The sequence below is a fragment of the Spea bombifrons genome, chromosome 10, assembly GCF_027358695.1.
Source record: "Spea bombifrons isolate aSpeBom1 chromosome 10, aSpeBom1.2.pri, whole genome shotgun sequence".
Classification (NCBI taxonomy): domain Eukaryota; kingdom Metazoa; phylum Chordata; class Amphibia; order Anura; family Pelobatidae; genus Spea; species Spea bombifrons.
The window spans coordinates 38,115,529-38,142,306 of NC_071096.1; the positions used below are offsets into that span (position 1 = coordinate 38,115,529).

A 26,778-nucleotide genomic window follows, 5' to 3' on the forward strand; every position below is an offset into this window, starting at 1 on the left:
CCAGTAACAGAATTACGCACAAAAACATGGCCAAACGACGCAGCAATGCCACCGTATCCCACTGCCACCGTATCTCAGAACGCAAGCGCAACATAGTATTTGGCGGCAGATAAGAACCTCTCAGCCCGTCTAGTCCGCAATGAACGTCTACAGACACGTCGCCGGCACTTCTGAAGTTAAGCAGAGCCTGTACGGTGAAGTGGAGGCGTTCCCAGACGCTGTTAGAAAATACGCGAAAGTATAATCTGTACAAAGCAATTCGAGCCCAGAGGGGAATTAGGCTCACTGGTGAAAATATAAGTGCGCTCTTGAAGTAATGAAATGAAAAGTAATCTTGATTGGCCTCATTTGCTGCAGTTCAAAAGCTGCCCATCATCACTGGAAATGTAACAAGGGATCAACCGGCAGCTCTTCGTGGTTACCTAAAACAGAGCGAGTCAAGGGCCCCTTGTTGCACAGTCAAAAAGGGCCCTCCAACTCCGGAGAGCTGACGCTGCAAGGACATAATATAGAAATAGTATTTTACTACAACACGGCAGGCGAGCGGGCCACGGCAAGAAACGACAAGGCAAATATGGAACTGTAACTCCCAGCATCCCCAGCCAACCATAAATTGCACCATGTGAAGTGCTGGGGTGCCTGTTATTTTAGTTTTAGCCATTTAAAACATTTGTTTTATGTCTCTGCTCTTTTAAGAAACATTTTGCATTTAAAAGTGCCCTTTTCTGTGCATTTCTATGGGTTTCAGAGCGGAGTTTTAAAAATAAAAATTCTTATCTCCAAAGCAACACTTTCTCCCAAACCTGGCGATGACATCATTAGTGAATAACTCGCAATTCTGACATAAAAAAAAGCTTGGTGCGTAATTGCAAATCATACAAGTAACAAAGTTGCCTGTTTAATCTCCTTTTCGTTCATATTCCAAGCTAATAAATTGCATCATTGAATAGGACCCGTGTCTCGTGAAGACACTTTTCATCCAGCAGGCCATCTGGAATGAGTATCGATCCTCTACGTAACAAAGTAACTGTGCGTCTGCAATAAATCCGCTCATCTTTCTGGATGACGGGAGACAATATTTACATAATAATCACATTGCTTTCCACAAGATGGCAGCAGAATGTGTAACGTTCACCAAACGGGCCATAAGTAACTAAAAACCAATAAGAAAGTACTTCTCAGAGACGTCCGCATTAAGTCAGCAAAGGGGATAAAAAACACTTTATTGTTGTTTGATTTGTTATTATTATTTGCTGGATATTTTGTTTCAATAAACTTGAGTTCTGATTATCACCGTCAACCATTGTACAACGCTATGGAATATGATGGTGATATATAAAACAATAATATTGTGTGCTTGTCATAGACAAAGCATGCAGATACAAGTAAAGATGGCTGCTCGCATGTTATGCATATATGATGGGCTTCTAATATATATATATATATATATATATATACTACACACAACTACACAGACATTGCTAGATTGCTAGCTCTTGTATCTAGAGCGTGTACGGAGCGTTACCCACCGTCACCTCTGAAATATAATATATAACAGTATGTCACCGCTTTTATTGGTGACTGTGTTTGCTCAGGCATCTCTGAAAAGCACAGTAAGAGCCCGACGTGTTGCGTCCACCGCTGGGACACATAGGGTGAAGCCCTCCCCTGACTATTTTTGCAGTGAGAAGCATCCTTCTGAGTCACGGAGACCATGATAAAAGGGTCGGTCTGGAGGATAATTCTTCCTCCTCGGTCAGATTTCTCAGTTTGGGACCTTTCTCGGTCTCGTTAATTAGCGACTGATGCAGAGCTCTCGATATCTAAACGGCTCTGACATCTCTATTAGCTGAAATGTTAATGTCTGTGTCTTTGGCAGTGGATGCCGGAGCGAGCAGCTGGGGGTAGCAGCCATAATACCACCCCTGCAGATCTACCTTTCTCTATCCAGAAGCCCCATAGAGAGATATAGTCGATTATTGGGGACGAGGGCTGTTCATGTGTTACATATACATAATGTGAAAGATGGCTAATCAGCTTTCTTTGTGCTTGCTGTTTTTAAACTTTATATATATTTATTACGTGCCATTTCTGTTCAGCACTAGGGAGCCTCCCCTATAACACTAAATGGTTTAATGCATAAACTAAAACAATTGGTATTTTGTATGGTCTGTGAACCAGAATTATTGTGTGAAGAGAGGCAGGTGTCTGTATTACGGAGCTCGTCAGCACCACCTCCTGCCCACACGATATATTAAGAAATGCTTACACATTTATGCCCCAGGAAGATCAAACCACCGCCTTCAGCTCAACACTGACAATGACACAAAGATCAGACCCGTTTTTCGTGCTCAGACCTTAATCAGTCGTTGGTCTCGTCTTAGATTCAGCAGCCATATGTCTATCCTATGCGTGCTTAACCCCCTCACTGTATTCACTTCTAGTACTTCTGCTGGGAGGCTGTTCCATTTATCTACCACCCTTTCAGTAAAATAAAACCTCCTTACTTACTTATGTTACTTACAACTAATTCTCTGACCCTCTAATTTTATGATTATGATCTCTGGCGCTAAAATGCCTCCCCGTTTATCCCTTTATGCATTTAAATGTTTCCATCACATCTCCTCTCTCTCTCAATCGAAATGCAAAGACAAAAAAAACTGTTAAAAATCACTTTTATTGTCGTCCGTGAGTCCCCTGGTGTTGGAGAAAGAAGGAGCTGCGAGGATCTGTAAGGCTGGGGTATGTATCAAGCACCCATAGCGGTTCCGGGGGGTGTCCGTTTAACGCACGATCAGCACTTTCATCCATTTAAATGCCACGTGCTGTCCACGTTTTGCCACCGTTGTCAGACACGGGATCTCATCGTGAGATAATGCTCGTCCGTAAAAGTAACGTAAAGTTAAGTCATCTACCTACTTTGAGATCCACAAAACCCCCAAATCATCCTTCAGATCTCAAATAAAGCTTTCTAATAGATATAATTTTTTGGAAGGCAATCCGGCTACTCATATGTCAGCCTTCACTCCTAATGGAGCAATCTGTGCCATGTATATTTTAAGAGGACTAATTAACCTTGTGAGATTCGCAGAGAAAATTAAAGTGGTGTTCGTCTGACAGGAGATGTATATTTGAAGTTCACAGCCCGTGGCTTGTGGTATATAAAGAAAAGAATATAAAAAACGAAGAAATAAATTACTCGGCGGGGTGAAAAACCTGACGTGAAAAATTGTCATTTTGGTTGAGGGAGTGAAATGAAATGTCCGTAATGATTTGCAAGTATCTCTCAACTGGCATTGGTGAGCCCACTTAGGAGACACGATAGAATGCAACACCCAAAAATAATATATCATCGGCTAATAGAAATTCATTCATGGGAAGGTATTATGATATGGCTTTCTCTGTGTAAGTGAGAACTCATGTATCTGTTTAGCGTCTCTACATCGTAAAAATAGTTTAAAGTGTTTAAGATTCATTGATGTTTTTCAATGAGATGGGGGAACCATTATGCATCTGCACACTTCACTTCCTGTCATGGCTTACAGCCACTTCCTGTCTACAAAATCAACAAGAAAAAAAAACACTCACATGGATCTTGACCCCTAATGACAAGGAGATCATGTATTGGTGCTTTGTAACTGAAAGGGGTCTTATTCCATGTTATCCCCCAACGTGACAGCCAAGATTTCATGTTCACGACAAATAACATGTCTTACCTTTGGTATCGGAATCCAGAAGTTGAGATGTGTTCCGGGTCAGTGGAGGTGGAACTTGGGCTTTTTTCGGTTCTGGAAAAGAAAACTGAATTAGTTTTAGCTGATTTCGCCATAACATTCAGAAAAATGCATCTATAACCCCCCGTTCACTTCATTTGAAATAATTGAGGATGCTTTCTAAAGTGCCAGGACACGACGGAAGCCCCTTGTGACCAGACCTCGAGGAGATATCAGATTAAAGATCGTTGGTCCTAAGAGAACCCACCATCGCATTTGCAAGTAGTTGATATCATTATCCATGTCTCAGCAGGGTTAAAAGCTACAAAAACGGAACTGCACAATTGCAATCTCACTTCTTAAATGAGATGTTAATTGACTGCTCACTGCACAGTTATCAGTCTAGCCTGCTTTCCCGACCTAATGAGCTGCAATTTACACCTCCCCAGACAGAATTCTTTGGAGAAAACAAAACACAATGGGCTGTTTTACTAAATTTGAAAGGGGAACCTTTCCTTCCCCATCCCCTCCTACCCCTTCTGCCTCTCATAATTCATTTAATGTATCAGCGGTGGAATTCACTGACGTGGGGTGGTCTTAACAAATACTGTGTCTTATCTGCTCAAGCCAAGGGCAGGTCCTTCTTTGCATGCAGATCTTGCCTTAGCATGGCACCACGAAGCATGCCTTGGCCAAGACCGGCCCTCACCAGCCTTACTTAATAAACCCTTCGGGGTGGAAATGGCCCCCTATCACACCAGGTTAAATATACTTGTCCCTTTAAACATTCCGCGGCCCTTTCAATTGCACAAAGGCTTTAAACGGCTCATGGCATCGGCATTCGGTTAGTTAAGGTTTTATCTCAATAAATGTTATGTCAATATATATATGAAGCCGGTCCCTAAACTCTGAATCAACTAATAAGAAGAAGACAAATCGAGTTAAACCAAGGAACGCTTTTGTGGTATAAATCCAATTTATGCCCTTTGATGTGAAAGAAATTATTTTGGATATTTTCTTTTTTTTTGCAACAATCTGTCTCTTACCACCCTGCTAAGATGTTCGCTCTAACGCAGTCATCATTGTCATAATGACTTTCCTTTTACACCGAAAGCGCCAATTCCCAGCAAACGCGTATTGTGTTTTCTGCAAGCGGGCACATTGAAAGCCGCAAAAACATATTTAAATTGCCCAATAAAGCAGGATTTACAGCACTGGAAAAATAAACACTTATCTTTAACGTTACAGGGAACATGAGCGATCCCATCCCCTGAAACCGCCGTTTACTCGCGCAGATGCCTGGCCTTTATTTAACATTGGCCCATCATAGCTAGAAATATACATCATGCAGAACACCCGGAAACAAGGAACATTCTATTATAAAAGAGGTTTTAGAATGTTGATGAGAAAAGGCACGAGGTGTGCATTATCACAATATGCTAAGGAAATAACAAGAGAAACCCTACGTGACGCTCGTCTGATACAATTTAAAGGGAAATAAAATGCTTTATACCAGCGTTCCATGCCCCATTCCTTGTGTCTAGTTCCACGTGAGCAATGTACCGACTGCGAAGTACCAGCAATGGCGGACCCCCGACAACCAATCACCTTCATTTAATAAATCGGAGAAAAAAACACCGGCACTCAATGAAGACAAAAATAAACAAATAGGTGTATAATGTATAAAAGTATATTTACGGATTTACGCAGAATAAGAAAAAAGTATTTGACAGCATTAATATGTATCCCTAGTATATATATATATATATATATATATATGTATATATATATATATATATATATATATATATATATATATATAAAATATATATATATATATGGAGTATGCATGTTTTGGGAGTGTCCGTGAAGGTAACGGAGAAGTTTATATTTCCACATTTCAGATCAATTGTAATATACCATAAAGCGCCGAACATTAATTACCGGCCGTTCTCACCAAACACACTGCCTAATTACTTGGCTGAAATAAACCGCGGCGCTATTAGGGAAATAAATCACTGCTGCAACATACAAATTAAGACAGAGAGCACAGATGTTACAGGAAGAAATAATGGCGCTATCATACCCCGTGCAGGGGCATTTTGTAGCATGGAGAGTATGGCTGATGCTGGTTTGAGGGTCCGGGGTCTCTAAAATTCACTGTAGTAGGTACCTGATCGCTACTGCTTGGAATACATGGTAAGTATTTATCTGACATATTAGACTATACATATATATATATATATATATATATATATATATATATATACAGTACAAGTATATATACACATATAGAATATGGCTATGTAGTCTATACCCATTATTATTACCACAATGCAACTGTATTATTATATTTTTTCTCCATAGGGCATTGCAATCCCACACTACAAATCGAAGACTGTTATGAATCATTGAGATGTTAAGCGTCTCATAATTAAGAGTAATTGGAGCGTTGGATTCAAACAGTAATTGTGGCGCAAAGTTTGAAAAGTTCTCTGATCACCATAGCAACCAATGGGGTGGTCCAATCACCACAAGCATTTCATAAGGTTTCTATGGAGATAGCATCACTTGTCAAACTTTGTACCAGAATAATTAATTTCTGCAGAAACAGCTTTGTATTCGGGTTGGATTTTATTACAATGTGAGACAGGGACTGCTCTCTCCCCCCAGGGAGTAAACACAGAATCCCCGAAATCCCAACAGCACTCAGGGTGCCAGCCTCACCACAGGAGGTGGGCAGGGGTCCGGGTACCGGGCTCACCACAGAAGCTGGGCAGGGGTCTGGGTACCAGGCTCACCACAGGAGCTGGGCAGGGTACCGGGCTCACCACAGGAGCTGGGCAGGGGTCAGGGTACTGGGCTCACCACAGGAGCTGGGCAGCGGTCAGGGTACTGGGCTCACCACAGGAGCTGGGCAGGGGTCAGGGTACCGGGTTCACCACAGGAGCTGGGCAGGGGTCAGGGTACCAGGCTCACCACAGGAGCTGGGCAGGGGTCAGGGTACCGGGCTCACTACAGGAGCTGGGCAGGGTACCGGGCTCACCACAGGAGCTGGGCAGGGGTCAGGGTACTGGGCTCACCACAGGAGCTGTGCAGCGGTCAGGGTACTGGGCTCACCACAGGAGCTGGGCAGGGGTCAGGGTACCGGGTTCACCACAGGAGCTGGGCAGGGGTCAGGGTACCGGGTTCACCACAGGAGCTGGGCAGGGGTCAGGGTACTGGGCTCACCACAGGAGCTGGGCAGGGGTCAGGGTACTGGGCTCACCACAGGAGCTGGGCAGGGGTCAGGGTACTGGGCTCACCACAGGAGCTGGGCAGCGGTCAGGGTACCAGGCTCACCACAGGGCCTTAGCATGGGTCAGGGTACCGGGCTCACCAAAGGGCCTGTGCAGGGGTCAGGGTACCAGGCTCCTTGGCATGGGTCAGGGTACCGGGCTCACCACATAAGCTGTGCATGTATCATGGCACCATGCACACCCCAGGAGCTGGAAAGGGGTCAGGGTACCGGGCTCACCACAGGGCCTGGGCAGGGTGCCAGGTTTAACACAGGGTGACGCAGTAACTGACCATGCCTGGCACTGGCTGAGGGTGATGTGAGAGCAGTCCGTTGCAGCTGAGGCGTCAGTCACAAGGAATGTCTGCCAGCTACACAGGGCGCCATACCAGTAACTATGTATCCTGTCACTAGAACACTGAGCAGGGGCCGAGGGTCACATTGAACATGAAGGGAGGGTAACAGGAAACATACTCAGTATTACTATACACGCTGTGAGGTAACACACTTCCTCCTCAGAAGGCCGCCTGCCGGTGTTGGCGGGAATAACACCTCCTGCAGCAGACAATGCCCCGTATCCCCGCCCCGCCAGGAAGCAGCTGGAGTGGGCGGGGTCTCCAGGCCACGCTGCCGGGAGCAGCTGTCACCATAAGGGGGCGTGGCTGGTCACGTGTGTAAACAAAAGCACATGACGGGCAAGCACAGAGAGTATCACATGATGAAGACGCAGCGACCAATCAGGGTGCAGTACGTTCTGACAGATGACGTGCCGCTACGTTTCAGACAGGATGCCGTAACCGGGAGTAAAAGCGCATTTTACTGTCTCTGCCTTAAATTCCGTTAAGGGACCCTTCCCCTAAACACAAGCCGGTTACGGGGAGTGAGTGACGTCACTTCCCGAGTATTATTATCTATGAATAAGTCCCCAATAGAAGCTCCAGCTGCATGAAACATAAACAACCAGTAAAGAGGATACCTTTATTCTGTTAGATCGCAAGCCTTGCGTGCGACAAAGTGTGAATACTTCTCATTCTACGTAACATAATAATAATAATAAATAATTATCTCATGTAATAAACAGCCCGGTTCACCGGAGTGCGGGTCATTCTCCATTACAGGCTCCGATGAGACGTTTATGGCAGGAAAGGGAATGAGAGAGGAGAGAAGCCCCTCACATACACAGCAGCTGAGAAAGTGGGGTCTCTCTGCGCCAATCCCCACTCTTTAACTTTTAAACAGCCCTGAGGGTCTGGAGATTACGTTTATTATCAACCCCCCGGCATATGTTGGCTGCATCTCTGTGATTTCACATAACGGGCTGTCTGTAAACTGCTGGAAGGCTAGTAGTTGGTATAACGGAGAGGGTCCAGTCTTCACACGCTTCATGCCACGGGGGGCTCGGGTTCTAAATCCATGATCCCCCCCAAATAGAAATGCTCTCTTCAATGCAGCGCCCATAACCATTAATATATATATATATACTGCGTGTATTGAGATATAATGCCGGGTATTGGATATATATTATATATATATATGTCACTAATGGAAGTCCCTGCACTGAAGTCACCCTTTGTGTGGCGTTTTAGGGTGCTCCGAGTGCCCCTACGCTTCATATTCGGAAGTTTCTGGTAAGATTAAAGTTCTTTTGTTGGTCCGCATATAAATCAGGATCATTCCCTGTATTATCTGCACACTGACGGGAACCTCTGGTCATTCTGTAGAATACCCATTCTAGACTTAAGACTGAGCGTAGCTGTATTTATCAATATTACATATATATATCTATATATACACACACTGCATAGATATTTATATATTACGGAAGGCATGTGCTAAGGGGGTCCGTGAATAGGCACTTAGCGGGGTCATTGTGAGTCCCCGGCACACCTGCCGCACACAAGTCACTGAATAGTTATTGTAAGCAGGCCTAAGACTCTCCCCGAAGCAGCAGCTGCCCTACTTTTCATTTTAGTCCCATAATAGGAACTGTTGCCGCGGCAACAAAGTCTATACAGAGGCGGATTTGTGATCTCACTCCACTATGCAATTAAGAAATTAAAGGCAAAATTCGGTTACGTTGGCGATATATGCGCTACAACCCCCAACCCCCCCCCGTACTATAATAATTAGTAGCTGCTATCCTGCATAACGGCACAAAAGGCTCTCCGTCACAGCGTTTCCTGCTTGATTATAGGGTACCCGGCTCTCTATCGGGATATAAACATTAACCCTTTCAGGGAGCAGGACCCCACACTTCATATTGTCGCTGATTGTAAAGTTTGACGGCAGCGCCGGATTACGATCTCAAGGTACGGAAAAGTTCTGACTCGTACGGAAAACCCGTCCTCACAAGCCTGGACCAACAGTGTCTTCGTACAGCAGTGTGTATACTGTCAGACTAAATGGCTATACTGGGTTACTAGGGTGTCCGCGGTAAATGCTGGCGAGTGACTCTGCAGAATGAGAATCCAGCTGCTCCAGCGCTGCAGCTGCCATTCAGGAACCGTAAAGAGACACTCCAGCCGTTCAGTGCACTTCAATGCGTAGGGCAGCTGCGTGTTCCCTCTGCAGATGCTCTGGAGGTTCTGCAGAATCCCCCCCTTATGTATTTGCCCCGTTCCCCACCCCCGGCCAAATCCTGTGCAGGCAACCAGGCTGCAGCTTCTTGGTGGGTTAAGTGCTTTATTTTTTTTGGTTTTGGAAAGTACTCACAGAGGATTATAGTTACTCGCGGAGTACTTTAAAATGCTTTCTTCTGTAATGGGGGGTATTTAACTCCAGGTATTAAAATCTCCCCCTAAATTTGAGTATATTTATTCTATTTTATATTTTTCCTTTTCAAAAATATTTTTTTCTCTTTATATTAATTATATTACATTTATTATATTTTCTTTTATAATATTAGACTTTATGACGGTTTAATCTGCGCCTGTTAGGATTTAAACTAAACCTTTCTATTGTTTATCATACCGCAGCAATTCACCTAATTCAGTTGTAAAAGACTAAAGAAAGAGACGTAACCGCACGCTCTGAAGCAGACCGTACCCTGTACACGCTAACGCCGACAGCAAACTTTTTCCATGGGAGTTTCCCTCGAAACGCTTAAGTAGGATTAAATTCATAAAACACGTATCCCTGGCGGCATTGTGTGCAGCGGTAATTACGTTACCGGTTACCGGGTCCTATCGCGTGTTCCTTATTAGTTATCGGGCTAGAGAATCTTATTACACGACGTGCGTTTTTCCTTTTCATTGAAGACGTTGATAAATCTTTTCTGGGGTGTTTTTTTTTTTTTTCACAGTGAGATAGAAAGATCACCCCCAGCGTTTGATTAAATCGTAATGAAAAATATTTCACAACGCAATCATTTGTTGTTTTTTGCAGAATTATTATTACTTAGTATTTTTTTTTTTCCTGTCGCGCGCGAGGGACGTAAATAAAAGCGTTCCGGTGAAACAGTATCTATCTCGCTAATGAAAGCGTTTGTCATTACCCAGGTAGAGGAACGGATGTGTAACTCATCACTTCGGAGTCACAAGGTTAATGGAGGTGTTCACCTACACGACCAATCAGCAGCCATGAAAAATCCCCTCTCTCCGCTATCTCTGTGTTAATTACCCTCCTGGAAGATAAAAGGGTCTATTAGGACGAGGCAAAGATGTGTAATGAGTTCATCAACGAACATTCATTGAAGTGTCCCAACCAGCAGCGACAAACCTGCACGATATGGATGACCTCGGCAGAAGTTAGCAGGGTAAGCCTGTCGCTATCGCCATGTGCTCTGCGTGTATCGGTCACGGATTGTCGCGCTGTTGGCTAATAGACTTACCCTGCGGCACACGACGGGTATCCAGCTCTTCCTTACAGTTTGGCCCCCGTGATATTGAGGCTGGAACTTAACGTAATGGTAGACCAACCAACACGGAGACGGGCAGCCGCTGAAGTCCCCGACGTTCGGCCGCTCCGCCTGTCTGAACACACAGGTCCGGCTCTCCTCTTCCTCCCGTTAGGCTGTACACGGTGGTCTGCAGATATAATACAGATAAACGCAGCCCATTATATTTCTCATCTCTCTGGGACAATAACTTGGTGAATCAGTAACAGAATGAAGACTATTCGATGGCTGAGCATGACATGGAATCCCCCCCCCATACATGGTATAATAAAGGGATTACAGGATAACTATTTATCGGCACACGGTAATAATTGGGACACCCCCCCCCCCCACAATACAGACCCCAGACTGCTTACGTGATCGCGGTGAAAACGTAGCTGTTGGAAAGGCTGAGAAACATTCCATGTGCAAGACAGCTCTTCACGTCTTAACCCTTGCGATTAAAAATATTTGGTGGGACCCTGCAGTTACTGGTGAGCCGCGAACTCAGAGCTCCGACACCTAAAAAGCACATACAAGTGAGATCTCAACCCAAAAGTACAGAATACCATGCGCATGGCGGGTCTTTTGATCCTATTTTTTTTTTCTTGTTAGCATGCACAAATATGATATCATTCCCCTTCTGTATTGGTTTAATATGCAAGACGCAGCGAGTGCGAGAGGGTATGACATCATACAAATACATACGGGGTTAATTCCACATGCCGTCCGATTACCCGCTCAAAGAACCAGAAGACATCCATTGACAGTTTTATACGATGTTATTCACTATTCTCAGATGTGCTATCATTCTATAGAAGGACTCGCTCCCCTTTTTAAAGGCACAGTTGGAGCTTGTGATTCGGAGACTCGTCTGCCTATGGATTGAAGAGATCTTGTGACCTGTAGAAACAAACTGCAGGGGGGTTGGTTACCGTACGGTACTGGGTAATAGAGAGTTAATGAGATGAACCCCCAATACCAGACAGCGAGCCCCAAAATTACTCCAAGTACTGGAGGATCTTTAAATCCAAGAGGCTCGGGATACACGAAGTCATAAGCCAGACGGGACACAGGTTTAAAAAACACATCGCCGTCTCCGAGACAGCATCTTTATTTAAAAGAATACACGTATAGCAGCATTGTACAACATTTAAAATATAAAAAAATGGCATCATGTAAACCACTTACATTAAAAAGGAGATTGCACACACACAGCGGCCCCTGCGGGGCCAGTCATTCGTTCACAGCAGCATATTCTCCGTAGCAGCGTTCAGACAACTCGACCCCTACATGTTTAGGGACCCCGTTCTGTTTAATAAAAGCGTCACCCACGTGCAATTAAAAGGTTGTCGAGGACAGCAGGTTTTTTTTTTTTTTTTTACATTTGGCAGCTTTCAGGATTCCAGGCACTTGGGGAGTCTGAGCAGACACTCCACGTCAGTCCGGGACACTCAGTTTCTGTTTCTTGTCACTCTGCGGAGGAGTGAGAAGACCGCTGGGTACTGGCGACGTCCTGTTCTGCTCCTCCAGCAGCGCCTTGTTCACCTGAGCCTTTTCCTGAAAGAAAAACGCCTTTTACTAACCCGCGCATATTCAGGAACCAAAAAGATGCCGATTAGTCAGATGCCGGGTGGACAGGGACCCCCGATTAAACTTCTGCACCCACCCTGCCCTTTGGAGGACAACCTGCAGCCATGTTATAGGGCAAGAAAATTTGGACCAGAACCACTGGTGGCGCCACCAACACCAAACAGGCCTTCCTTTGGCACGTGCAGCAGAAGAGTGCGCATGCGCGTCATATTCTCACCAGCCGCTGCAGGGAGTCCGTGTGCGTCTGTATATTGTGCGTGTCTTCAATGTCAACTCCCTTGAAGAACTTCAGCTTTGATTTCCCGGTCTCCTTCACAGCCTTTGCAAAAGGTACCACCCAGTTAACGCAGCCCTCCAGATCGCTCCACGTGTAGCCTGGAATATAAAGCCGCCACGTCACGCATGCACAGGTGGCAACATGCATCAGACACCCAATGGGAAGCTACCATGAGTGCAGCTCTAGGACTACAATGCCCAGGATCCTCAGAAGTGACTTTATACTAGAATTAAAGAGTCACAGACCTGAAACCTTCTCCACGAGCTCCACGCAGGAGAAGTGATATAAAGCCCCCGCTGCAAGCACTCTGTAAGGGTATTCCAAGCAGCCGACGTCCAACACGCAGACGTCCAACAGCTGAGGAGAGAGGGAGGGGAGTCAGATCTCCAAGAAGTACAGGTCGCCATCACGTTGGGGAAGGCGCTCGATAAACCCACCTCGGCTATCTGGATATACATTTCCTGCGGATACTGCGGGAGAAGGAACTGCTGGAGCTCACTCTGGTACGCAACCTGCATGTACACGTTAAGCCAGGACACGATAGTCATTGGACTCAAACACCAGTCAAGGCCCTGGAAGAGATCAGAGTGGAAGAGTTAAGAAAGCTCAGGGTGTGCTGGGAGTAGGAGTTCAGTGGAGCTCGGCAGCGCATGGCAAAGGCTGCGGTCCTCACGCTCGCCACCTTCACATTGAGAACAAGTCAGACAAGGCTGACCGAGAAGCCCCGGCTTTGTCTCTAAATAAAGGGAACTCAGTATTTTATGGAGGTTCTTAAAACCACCTGAAGCGAGACAGTACGGGGCATTAATATCACCATGACCAGGGCCTTCACAACGTCTCCTCGAGGAACATTACCTTCATTATCAGCAGCTCCACGCTCAGGATCTCGTCTTCAGTACAGGCGCCGTCCGTGATGAAAGCGAACTGGTGCAGCTTCGGAGGATAGATTTCCTGTGAAAGCCACAGAGAAGTTATGAAGGAGCGCGGTCAGCAGGCGTCGCAGCCGGCATCCCGTCTCCCAGCATCGGCCCTTCCACGGTTCCTCCGCCAAATGAACGGCTAAAACGTGGAAATAAGCACTGGCGGACTCCACACGCACCTCGAGTTTGGCGGCCACGAAGAGGCAGGTGATGCCGATAAGCTGCAGTCTGCTTTTTACGATGTTCTCCTGCGATGCCATGAAACGGTCAAAGAAATCCTGGGCCAAGTAGAAGGTCTCTCGGTGGAGTTTGTAGACTTCACAGACCTGGAAGGAGAGAGACGCAGTGACAGCCACGTGGAGACCGGCGTAGATACCGCGAGACAGACACGCGTGCAGACACAGGACAGGCTGCAGCACTATATGCTACCAACGAAGCCATCAGGAACACGTTCCCAACTCGCCGATCAACTCCCCGTTTTAAGGGTGGAAGCTGCAGCCAACTCACCTCCGTGAGCCAGTCCAGGAGGACGGCCCTCATGCTTGGCTGTAACTGAGGGTGTTTCTCAAACAAGTTCTTGTCCCGTGTATAGGTGCGGTCCTTGTTCAGCATGTTCCTCCACACATCGTCGTGGTTGGCCCAGCTACAGAAAGGGGAGGAAAAACACATGGCATTTGGTTCTGCTCTTTACAGGAGACAGCCTACCGCTGGAGTATTTCACAGAGCGCCAGGAAAAGGCCAGCTTTACAGAGACATTTCCACCCCACGAAATAAAAGAAACCCTACGCCACGTGTCTCCTAAGCCTCACGGGAAGGGGGTGCTAGGAGCCAATACGGAGCAGTCTCTCCGCAGAGACCCCTCAGAGCTGTTCCAAAGTAACAAAGGCAAGTACCCCAGCTGTGGCAGCGGAGACGCCCGGACCGGGCTGAAGCGGAGGGAGCGATAATGCGGCAGCACCGATGGATCCGGCACATAGTCGTCTTTCTCGGGGGTGGGAGGCACGAGGTACGGGTTCCTGCAGACCCCGGAGTTACTCGGACTCTACAAAACATAACAGCGATAGATTATCCAATGCAGAATACCACGTACGCGCATGTGCTACACGCCACGCAGCTACACGCCTGCGCACCGTCTCCCCGACATTTAAGGAATTCCATCGGAACGGCCGATATTCCGTTACATGCGGAGCACCCCGGATCAGACTTATTCACAACGAGGGCAAAAACACGCAAGCAGCACACCGATGAATGCAGCAAAGTAACACGTCTAACACGCTACGAACAAGACAGATCTTTAAATGCTTGGATTAAAGTTACGGAATGTGCCGAGACGCGCTGAACGCAGCGATTACCGGTACCAAGCTGGGGGGCGCCGGCGGGATAGTTACCCGGTGGTCGCACTGCTTTTTCCGGGTCATTTCCGGCCACTCGGGCATCTCGTCGGGATCCGGCAGAAACTAGAGAGAGAAGACGGTGTGAGTGCGAGGCTGCGGCGGGGCTCGGCTCCGCACACGGCCCCTTTGTATCCACTTACAATGGCCACATCTGCCTTTCTCTTTCTGGAGCGGAGCGCGGGGCGCGCTGCAGCCTGGCCCTTTGTGCCGCCGTCGGAGCTGCTGCTGGAATCACGGGGGAAACAGGCGAGAATTCAGAGTTAAAAAGGAAAGAGAAAGCTTGGGTTTTTTTTGCCATAGTTTGCCGCACGGCCTGGCGGCCCCCACGGCCCCAGCACCTACCTCCTTACAGGCATCGTGGAGACCTCCCAGGGGGCAAACGCTGGGCTCTGGGGCTGAAATTCACAATACAGCCAGTGAGTTGAGAACACTTAGATACGCAATACGGGGGTACATGACCCCATAAGGGCTTCGGTGGGGCCGGGGAGGAATAGGGGTGCTGGGAGCTCCCACAATACACTGCTGGCCCTTAAGCAGTGGGAGAAGGACCCCCTGTGCAGAGCTGCAGCTGCTCCCCCACTAAGCAAGGCTGCGAAATGGCTGCAGCTTCATGCAGGGGGGAGGGCAGGGAGTGCTTTCCATCCCCCATGCGAAAAGGAACAGGCTCTATACAAAAGGAAAATACCCCCACGGTAATGCCCCAGCTCGCTGCCCCTCAGAGAGGGAGCCTTTTAACCCCTGGATGCCTGCAACGCAGTGTGGCCAGGCCATATAAAGGAAAGTTGAGTAGAGAAAGGGTTAAGCTCCCTACTCCAACTAGCACCCCAGATGGGGGCAGGTGGCTTCACTTACAGGGGTTACCCTCCCCAAAGACTGCAGGGGACTCCACTAACCGGGGTAACCCTGCTCCAGAAGTGCGGGGAGGGGGGGGATCCCCCACCCGGGTAACCCTGCTCCAGGTACCCACAGCCCAGTAAAGGGGGGTCCTTACCTGCAGTGCCGGGGTGCAGACAGGGGGTCCTCTGATAATCCGCTGGGGTTACCGGTGCAGTGTTTTGGGGTACAGGAAGGAGGTGTCCGGTATTAAGAAAAGGGGGTAAACGGTACACAGGGGGCAATAAAAACGCGAGAAGCAGGTGTGCAGGCTGGGGCTCTGCCGGGCAGGGGGTTGCTGGCAGGCCGGTCCCGGCTGCTGGGGGCCCGGGTGGGAAAGCGCCTCTACTCCAGATTAGGCGAGACCCCCAAACTAACAGCACAACTCCAGACTGAGACTGCGGCCGACCCGGCGCCCGCCTGCCCGGCTATAAACTCTGCCCGCCGGGCCACGGGGCGGGGCCATGAGCGCACAGGGGCGGGGCTTATTCAGCCGGAAGCGTGTAGATCTCCATGTTGCTCACTGTATGGAAGTCAACAAACCGGTGAGGGGTGAGTTGGGGGGCTGTGTGCATGGTTGGGCACTATTACCCCCTCTGATGTAATATACCACACAGGGCACGCCATGTCAGCACACTATGAGGGCTACTATAAAGGGCATCCAGCTTCACAAAGCAACATGTCACACTTTGCCCCCGAGCAGCTTGTCTGTGCCACCTTTGTCCCCAAATTTTGTCTGTGCCCTCAAACAGCCTGTGCCAACCTTGCCCTTCCAACCACTTGCCTGTTCTGTTTCTGCCCCTAAACACTTATTCATTCATTCATTCATTCATTTGCTCACTGGGGCTGGAAAACAGTTTCTTCGCACAGTATGTGAGCTCGGCACCCGTAACACATCAGTGCCGCCCCAGTACTGCTCAGCCGCCCCATCAGCGATATATATATATTTATATATGAATGGATGAGTATACGCGGTGCTCTGGTGTGATATAGAGGAGGCAGTGACACCGATGCCCCCGATTCACTGGCTCATCCTGCATCACACGCCCGCAGCACCAATATTGCATTTGGCTCATTGCTGAACTCAGCCATCAGCCTAACGTCTGCCAGCCCTGAGTGACCTGTCCCCTGGGGCCTTTCTGTGTTGGCACGCAGCAGTGGCGCCCGTGCCTGCGCGGTGCAGTAAGGAGGAGACACCCTTATATTCTGTTCATAGACTCTTTATAGTACCCCTAGAGCTCTCGGGCGCCCGCAAAGCAGCAAATGCTTCTCTTAAGCAAAGCCTTCTGGATTAGATGCTGATGATAGTTTTAGGGTGAAGTTCACCGGGTGGGTCGATTACATTATTACACGCCTGCAAGTCGTGTAATAAGTTTATAATGAAAAAATATTTGCTTTTGTTTGTTTTTTTGTGTTTTTTTAGACCATGAGTTTTCTGCAGCTCTTCGGGAGGCTGCGGTCTGTTGTTATCGGGATGGTGCACGTGAAAGCGTTACCAGGTAGGGGTTTCTCATTTAGATCGGATTACGAAGCAAGGCCGTTCCTCACGTAACCTCGCTTTTTGCTTACGTAGGCACTCCGGGCTGCAGGTTGCCGCTGGCGCAGATCCTGGAAGAAGCTTGCAGAGAAGCTGAGATTTATAAGAAAGCTGGGATTGTAAGGTTTAAGTCGCTTTCTTCCTCTATCCTGTTTAGCGTATCATATATATATGTGTATATATATATATATATGTATATAATGTATATAGGTATTATGAGACGAGAAGGGACCATTTTCCATGTTGGGCAGTACTAGAGTTCATAAAGTGATAAAAAAATAGCCCTTAAGGTCATCATGATAACTGTTTTATTGATGCTCCCAGGATGGTCTCATAGTGGAGAACATGCATGACATCCCGTATACCTTGCACGTCGGACCAGAGATCACCGCAACAATGGCCACCATTTGTAGTGCGGTAAGACAGGAGTGTCCTCGTCTGCCACTCGGGGTACAGATCCTTTCGTGCGCCAACAAAGAAGCTCTTGCAGTTGCCCAAGCAGCAGGTATGTTATCTATGCTTCTGTTTTGGAAACTCATTGTTACTGAATTGATCCAAGTCATTCCCAGTAGCCCCCCTATGATTAGTAAGGGTCTCTCTCCTGGTACCTTGAAAGTCCATGTTGGATTGCTAAGCGCCGTCCAGAACGAACAAATTGCTCTTCACCCCTCTATCATGCGTTTCATACAGGCAGTAACCTGGATTAAACCCTTCGTCTTTTCTTGGAACCTGACCTTAGTCCTATCCCGCCTAACTGAATCTCCTTTTGAGCCTGAGGAGGATGATTTGATGCTTACCTTGAAGATGGCTCTGTTCGTGGCTCGTACAGAGATCCAGACACTCGCTACATTACAGCCGTATCTTCGAAGTTCTTTGAAGGCAAAGTAGTTCTGCGTGCTCCTCCAGAGTGCTTCTCCAAGGACATTGTTTTGTCGATTTTCTGCCCCAGACCTAAGAATGACAAAGAGCATCAGCTTCACCGTCTGGACGTCTACAATCATCTCAAGATCTGTCAGGAGAGAACCGCTCCTCGGAGACATTCGTCTTTCCATTTGACCGACGCGTTTATGTGAACGCTGTTTGTGTTCATTCTGTTTGGAGTGGGTTTGATATTTGATGCTCTGGGTTGGCTCTGCAGGGCTGGATTTCATCCGGGCGGAAGGTTTCGTGTTCTCGCATGTTGCTGATGAAGGCATTGTAAACGCCTGTGCCGGAGACCTGCTGCGGTACCGCAAGTTCATCGGCGCTGAGCGCGTTCAGATCTTTGCGGATATTAAGAAGAAGCACAGGCAGGTGGTGATTCCGGGGGTCTGCCCCCCAGTACCGAAGCCATGTTATTTCCCATAGACATCTTCCTGTAGCTGTCTGTTACGTCGCCCAGCGGTGACTTTCATTATTTTGCTTCCTCCGTCAGTTCCCATTCTCTAACAGCAGATGTCTCGGTGTCTGAGACCGCAAAGGCTGCCGAATTCTTCCTTGCCGATGGTGTGATATTAACCGGCGTTGCTACCGGACAGGAGGCAGATCCAGCAGATCTCAAAGGTAAACTCTTTAGGTCCGACATTATCAGTGCGTGGAAACCAAAGCAAACCTAGGCTGATCTAATTGCACTAAACCTCTGCCATGTTATTGTCAGGGATAATGTAAAAAGTGTATGTGGAGCAATCGCTTCATCACATTCATTTTTCTGTCCTGTCCTAGAGGTTCGACGTTCTGTGAAGATACCCGTCCTTGTCGGATCTGGAGTGACGCCGGACAACGTGGAGCAGTACATTGACGCCAACGCCTTAATAATTGGTTCCCATTTCAAAAAAGACGGTTATTGGAAGAATGATGTCATTTCCGACAAAATCCTATCCTTTATGGATAAAGTCCGTAAGCTGCGGATGTAATGAGTGCAACCTGACTAATCACAGGGGGACATGCCACCCCGTTCTCCAGTGACACCCCAGGTACCTGCCTCTCACTCATAACAGACAATGAATTTTGATTTTGGCGAGTTACTGACACACCGGATTATATGACACACAAATCATCATGGGCCTTATGTGCGAGGCGCAGCTAAGTTGGAGTGTAAACCGTTCCAGCTTTTTTGCAATTTGAAGAATGATTAAAAGTTTGCGAGCCGGGCTCTCTCCACCTAATGTATCGGTTTGTCTCAGTCTGTGTGTTCTTGCCAGACCCCTTGAATATATGGATTGTATTAAACGTTGCGTAGATTGTTGGTGCTATATAAATAAATAATATTAATAATAATAATGGTGGCTGGATATAACGAAGCGGCGGTTGTAATGCCGTTCTCTGTCACTAGGTGGCAGAGCAGCTTCTGTTGAGTTTATTTGAGTTGAAAATTGCCGGATTTTGCAGCCGGGACGTCGGGAATATTCAGGCCGCTTGTCGAGCCGGCCGCTAGCCCACCGGTTACTGTATTTAATCAGCAAACTCTCTGCTGTGCAGCTCTTGTGTCTCCGGTGGGTTTTGAAGATTTTAAGAGGAGTTGGTGAGACCTAAATCCCTAAATTCAACCCAAAATCCGCTTCACCTGCTGCCTGTGACGGAGGTGCGTTTTTACTCTTAAAAGGTAACGTATAGATACATATGGATGGGGTCCTGTATCCCCGCAGTGGGGGGGGGGGTAGCTTTCTGCTAGAATTTCGTTACATATCGGGCGGGTTTAGATTCAGTTGTTTGCTATTGGGGGAAAAATGGCTGTCCAGATCCAGGGTGTGAGGGCCACAGGTAACACATGCTGACACAGCGTCACTGGAACATACCTGGGTTTGGCACATGGGACCCGAGGTCTGTCTAGCTGGTTTTCACTCAGCAGCAAAAGCAAACGGAAAGCGGATTTTCACTTCCAAAGGTTTTGTTTCACTGCACAATAGCTCAGCAGGTTCTCCTTATCACGCATCAAACTGCAGGCCCTTTAAACTATGCTTAAGATGGTGTGCGCATGTCTAACCTCTTGGGGACCGCCTGGCAAGGGTATCGGATGATTGACATGACTGTGGCTGCACGGGAGTTTAACAAAGAGTGCCACGTCTTCAGGGCAGGGGTCTGCTTCCCAGTGATGTCTCAGGAATTAACATCTTTATTTATTATACATGGGGGGTGATAATGGGTATGGGGTATCACTGCTCCCCTCTTTATGATACAGGGGGGTGATAATGGGTATGGGGTATCACTGCTCGTTTGTTTATTATACAGGGGGGTGATTATGGGTATGGAGTATCACTGCTCGTTTATTTATTATACAGGGGGGGGTGATAATGGGTATGGTGTATCACTGTCCCCCTCTTTATTATACAGGGGGGGTGATTATGGGTATGGTGTATCACTGCTCGTTTATTTATTATACAGGGGGGGTGATTATGGGTATGGTGTATCACTGCTCGTTTATTTATTATACAGGGGGGGGATAATGGGTATGGGGTATCACTGCTCGTTTATTTATTATACAGGGGGGGTGATTATGGGTATGGTGTATCACTGCTCGTTTATTTATTATACAGGGGGGGTGATAATGGGTATGGTGTATCACTGTGCCCCTCTTTATTATACAGGGGGGGGTGATAATGGGTATGGGGTATCACTGCTCGTTTATTTATTATACAGGAGGGGGGATAATGGGTATGGGGTATCACTGCTCGTTTATTTATTATACAGGAGGGGGGATAATGGGTATGGGGTATCACTGCTCGTTTATTTATTATACAGGAGGGGGGGGATAATGGGTATGGGGTATCACTGCTCGTTTATTTATTATACAGGAGGGGGGATAATGGGTATGGGGTATCACTGCTCGTTTATTTATTATACAGGAGGGGTGATAATGGGTATGGGGTATCACTGCTCGTTTATTTATTATACAGGAGGGGTGATAATGGGTATGGGGTATCACTGCTCGTTTATTTATTATACAGGAGGGGTGATAATGGGTATGGGGTATCACTGCTCGTTTGTGTATTTGTTATACAGGGTGGGGGGGGATAATGGGTATGGGGTATCACTGCTCGTTTATTTATTATACAGGGTGGGGGTGATAATGGGTATGGGATATCACTGCTCGTTTATTTATTATACAGGGTGGGGGTGATAATGGGTATGGGGTATCACTGCTCGTTTGTGTATTTGTTATACAGGGTGGGGGGGGATAATGGGTATGGGGTATCACTGCTCGTTTATTTATTATACAGGGTGGGGGTGATAATGGGTATGGGATATCACTGCTCGTTTATTTATTATACAGGGTGGGGGTGATAATGGGTATGGGGTATCGCTGCTCGTTTGTGTATTTATTATACAGGGGGGGGTGTTGAGTGTGAGTACCGAGTATCACTGGAGTGACCGGCTGTGTTTCTAAACGATCGGCGTGAGCCGGTCACGTGAAGTAAGGGTTGCAGCTGATTGGTGGATACATGTAAGCTAACGGGAGACACTTCGCTGTCTGATGGGGGGGTTGTAACGAACTCACTCACTCACTGTCACCCGGAGACTCCCCTCCATCACCGGGTAAAGTTAAATGGTAACTTGGGCTTCTTCTGGAGGAAATGGCGTCATAATATCTGTACCAATAGCAGCCGGCCACACCTCCTTGTCTCGGCAGCCAGTAGGAAGACGCCCGGATGAAGTCACTGTCAGTCTCGTGGAGGTGACAGCTGGGAGCCGGTGTCACGCTGTGAGTACTGGGAGTCTGCGCACCGGGGGGGGGAGTTTACTGAAGTTCTGGCTAAGCAGGTGTTCTTCTGTCCCACCTGTGTGCAGGCAGGTCCTTTACACCTCCTCCTGGGGTCAGCAGCACTCTGGTTATAGATGATCATTCAGCCAAAAAGTTTCTCTTATTCAAGATAAAATCTTTCATAGAGATGAATACAGAGGTACAGATCACATTAACCCCGTGTGACCTACTTTACGTGACCAACTGCACGCCTGTGAGGCACCGGACAAGCCGTGTGACTAATGGCCCCAAAGCAGTGAATTACCCCGGGACCTCCAGCCAGCAGCCCCCTAATTACCACAAATGCCGCTAAATCTTATCTTCAGCAGCTCCGCTGCGGATTTAGCGATCTGACCACGAAGAGAGTTTATTGGCCGCTAACTATTTATTCCTGGGACTGTTTGCCAATCACAGGAAAGATTATTTTGCAGCCGGTTATCTGATCCGTGTTCAAAGGTCTGTCTGTGATCTTATCAGCCTGGCGTAGACGAAACCCTCGCGCTTTCACTTGCTGAAATTATTTGGTTGTGTTCTTTTTTCCTCCCCAGCTGGCAAAATGCCGTTTAACGTGGAGGATATATTGCGCCTGCTGTGCCATGTGTCCGACCAGCAAAAGATGAGAGCTGCTGTGAAGCATTCGGCCAGAGGAGCTCTGGTCGCCGGCGCTGGCGCCTTCCTGGGTGGATTGATGGGCGGCCCTCCTGGACTTGCCGTAGGTAATAATTACAGCAGCCTTTTCTATCTACAACTCCTTTTGTGAGGGATGATGAGAGTTATAGTCGTTTTAAATACCCTGCTTACTTCCTCAGCCGGAAGCCGATGGGTAACGTGACGACTCCCAGTATCCTCAGCTGCTTGAGAATCACGACTTTCGGTTCCGCAGCAGCTGGGAGGCTTCTTGTTAGTTTTCGGTACGGAGTCTGCATTCAGCCGCAATAAATAAGGATTCCAGAGGAACTGTACTGTGCTACACCATATGACGGCGCTTTCCGTACTTTATCACATATAAAGGAGTACATTATATATATATATAGTATAGTATAGTATATAGCTGCCGGCTATACGAGTCACGCTACATTGTTACATTGATGTAAAGTTGTATTTAACCGACACGTTATACAGTAACGCTGACTTGTGTGTCGCAGGCGGTGCGGTCGGAGGACTAGTCGGGGCCTGGATGACCAGCGGGCAGTTCAAGCCCATTCCCCAGATCATAATGGAGCTTCCTCCGGTGCAGCAGAAGACGCTCTGCGACAGCGTCTACGCCATCATCCGGAATCTGGACTGGACGGACGCCACTCACCTCATCATGCTGGTCGGCGGCAACGCCGCTCTGCAGCAGAAGGTGGCCGCGGCGCTCATCAGCTTCGTGACCCAGGAGCTGCAAGCGGAGATCCAGTACGGAGATTAGACCCGTTCCCGGGACTCGGCAGCCTCTGACGGGGACTGTGGGGGAGTCTCAGGAGTATCTCAGGAGGTTACCGGCAGAGGTGGTATTTAACTTTAGCCCAAATCATATAGAATTGCTTACCGTGAATACTTTGTGGCCTTAATCGTGTACACGATGTGTGAAAGCCGCTCGGTCCTGGACGCTGCGGAGGCGGTATACCAGTTATAAACGGATGGAACTCCATTATACACGGCGTAAGTCGGCTGCGCTTTCCGTAGAGATTTCCTTATCCGTGCAGCGATGAGTCCGCTATCACCCGTCTCATACACCTCGCGCTCTCTCCGGAGGTACTGTAAGGATGACGATTAGATATTAATACTTTGTAAAGTACTGCTTTAAAAGCACATGGAAAACGTTTCTTCCCTCTGCCGAGACTCTCGGAATCACTAATGGTACAAAAAAGGGTAAATATGACTGTCCTGAGCCTTAAATCATTTCATTCATTGCCACAGCGGCCTCCTGCGTGGATACACTGTATCCCGGTTGTTGCGGATTCCTATTGGAATGGCTGGATACGGCTGTAGATGCTACGGTTTCTGCCAATGGATGCAGGCGTGTGAGATCATTCGCTGACCGTCGGTTTTAAGTCTGATTCTGCTTTGAATGCTTGTTTTTTCCCCCCAAACTTTGTTCTGGTGGCCTTTGAAGCTTCCCACAGACCTAGTAGAAAAACAAGCAAACGCCAGCAGAGGGACGGACTGCGTTTCCTATGATCCTCACAGGAGTGCGGCGAGCCAGGCTTGGAGGCTTACGTGCCTTTAGCTGCCGAGATTCGCTGCCGAGCGAGCAGATCGTCACCGTGGTCAGTAACGCCGCACTTTGCATCCTCCATTTCTTCTACTAATGCTGTGACGCTCATCTCGTACATACAGGTAGCGAGGCACAACGTGTTATTTATTTACTGTAATAGAAATGTAAACAGAACGGAAACAAATGTTGTGTTTAGAAATAAAATATTTGCGGTGGTCACGGACTGTTACCATTTTGTGTTAAAGCCCCTCCTACCCTTTACATTTAGTCTGCGCTGGCTAAGGGTGCCCTCTTGTGGTGAGTAGTGAGAATGCAGGTAAGGAGATCAATATGCTGTATGTAATGATTTATCATCTGCCGCGCCGGCTGCCCAACTCCCACCTGCCTTAAGACTCGTTCTTTGCTGGCTGTGAAGTTCTGTGCGGGGAACGGACGCCTCCTAACCCGCCATTCCACCCGTTTAGCGCTGGAACGGATTGGCGGGTGCAGTCACTGCCTTTGAAACCGTCAGAAATCGGCGAGCGCAGCAGAATTTCCGCCCCGAGGAAAGCGTGCTCGCTGTTTACAGAAAGCAGCCATCTGTCTCTTTGTCGTTTACGAGCTCCTCTTCTTTACTAAGACCAAGAGCGCTTTGCGAAGCAGATGAGGATATTTTTATCTGAAATTAGAAATTTTTTTATTTAACCCTTTTTGCTACAGGATGTGGAAAAAAAAAAGTCATAAAATGTAAATACAAGACTTGGAATAATACAGCGCAGCTCAGTACACCCTCCCCTGGTAGCAGTAGCCACTGCATGTAAAGAAGTATATTTAAGTATACTTAATACACTTGAAAATAAAACATATATTATATAGATTTATATTATATAATATATATATATATGATATAAGAAATATGTAATATATATATGATATAATATAAATATATAATATATGAAGATAGAATATATATGTATAAATCACAGTCTGTTTTATGCCCCTCTGTCCTTGTTACGTGTCCCCAGTCAGCTCTGCCCATTTGTGTCTCTCAAGTCTAAAACTCCGTGAGACAGATTTATACTTTCCACACAGGAACACGCGACGACACAAACAGCCCCATTATTTATAAATCTCGCCCGCCGTGAATTACACGTCGATAAACTAACACGTTGAATCTCGCTGCAGGCTCCGAAAATAACCGCGCAACTGACATAACAGATGCCGAAAATGATGTTCCTTATACATAAATCAGAGCGAAGTAAACATCGATCTAGTTCCAGCCTCTGAACGTAAAGTCCCTACAGTAACAGCTGCAGAGTTTGAAAAGTGGTGCTGTGACCGTAGCAACCAAGGGAATGCTCCTGTTTCCGTTTCACTGGTTGCTATGGTGATAGAACCACCTTTCACTTATTTCCCCAGAATCACTTGTTTTGTTCCCGTGCAGTTATTACGCAACGAGCAGGGGCTGAGACTTCGGCACGGATGCTTACTGGAGTATCGGACGTTAACCCCACGCAGAAGTCGTGGCCCCTGTGGGCAGGACGGGTCGTGGTGATCTGTGACCTTTGTGTTGTATGTTTATTAATATGTACTTCCTAAGAAGGTAGATCTAATAGTTTTTTGTACGGTGTAGCCTCGGGATTTCCAACAGATGCAGAACACAGGAAACAATCCTGTTTTGACCACACACTGGCAATAAAGTAGTTAATAAAAGTTTTTCCGGCATCACAAGACCATATGTGGATTCCATTAACTTAAACATTTCCAAACCCTGCAGATCATTCCAGTTACAAGAAACAACAGCTCAGCGTCTTCTGTGTCGTCTATCATCCGCGCACCCCGTTTAACCGCATTTAAATAGAGACAGATGTTTTCCTGTTTTCAGATTTTGCCTGGAATGCTCTGGAAACAAAACCACGTATACATACACACACGTATACATACACACACACATATATACACACACAGACGCATTCATATACACACACTCATACACGCACACACAGACGCATACATATACACACTCATACACGCATACATACGCATATACACACACACACTCTCATACACGCACACACACACTCATACACAGACAAATACATATACACACACACAGACGCATACATACGCATACACACACACACTCTCATACACGCACACACATACACACACACACACACAAATACATACACACACTCATACACGCACACACAGACGCATACATATACACACTCATACACGCACACACAGACGCATACATATACACATACATACGCATATACACACACACTCTCATACACGCACACACACTCTCATACACGCACACACACACTCATACACAAATACATATACACACACACAGACGCATACATACGCATACACACACACACTCTCATACACGCACACACATACACACACACACAC

The 26,778-nt window shown here is 47.2% G+C and overlaps 3 protein-coding genes across 4 annotated transcripts; 2 read left to right on the plus strand and 1 right to left on the minus strand.

Annotated features, from left to right (window-relative positions):
- Window positions 1-11,941: 11,941 nt before the first annotated feature.
- CCNE1 (cyclin E1) lies at window positions 11,942-15,440 on the minus strand. 2 transcript variants are annotated; one of them, XM_053448640.1, is made up of 11 exons: window positions 15,391-15,440; window positions 15,189-15,273; window positions 15,043-15,111; window positions 14,548-14,696; window positions 14,162-14,297; window positions 13,834-13,980; window positions 13,590-13,685; window positions 13,172-13,306; window positions 12,980-13,091; window positions 12,675-12,832; window positions 11,942-12,424 (listed from the first exon to the last, which is right to left on the minus strand). In XM_053448640.1, exons 1-11 carry the CDS (start codon window positions 15,402-15,404, stop codon window positions 12,305-12,307), a joined length of 1,221 nt encoding a protein of 406 aa, XP_053304615.1. In that variant the 5' UTR covers window positions 15,405-15,440; the 3' UTR covers window positions 11,942-12,304. The 2 variants fall into 2 exon arrangements, with proteins under 2 accessions (XP_053304615.1, XP_053304616.1); XM_053448641.1 differs by having other exon boundaries at window positions 15,189-15,270; window positions 15,391-15,404.
- Window positions 15,441-17,347: 1,907 nt separating this feature from the next.
- Window positions 17,348-19,604, plus strand: LOC128467450 (uncharacterized protein F13E9.13, mitochondrial-like). The gene is made up of 6 exons (XM_053449097.1): window positions 17,348-17,420; window positions 17,495-17,577; window positions 17,783-17,963; window positions 18,597-18,747; window positions 18,873-19,000; window positions 19,160-19,604. The coding sequence occupies exons 1-6, from the start codon at window positions 17,348-17,350 to the stop codon at window positions 19,348-19,350; spliced, it is 807 nt and encodes a 268-aa protein (XP_053305072.1). The 3' UTR covers window positions 19,351-19,604.
- Window positions 19,605-22,060: 2,456 nt separating this feature from the next.
- Window positions 22,061-23,770, plus strand: C10H19orf12 (chromosome 10 C19orf12 homolog). Its single transcript, XM_053448517.1, has 3 exons — window positions 22,061-22,136; window positions 22,724-22,891; window positions 23,321-23,770. Exons 2-3 carry the CDS (start codon window positions 22,732-22,734, stop codon window positions 23,584-23,586), a joined length of 426 nt encoding a protein of 141 aa, XP_053304492.1. The 5' UTR covers window positions 22,061-22,136; window positions 22,724-22,731; the 3' UTR covers window positions 23,587-23,770.
- The last annotated feature ends 3,008 nt before the right edge of the window (window positions 23,771-26,778 follow it).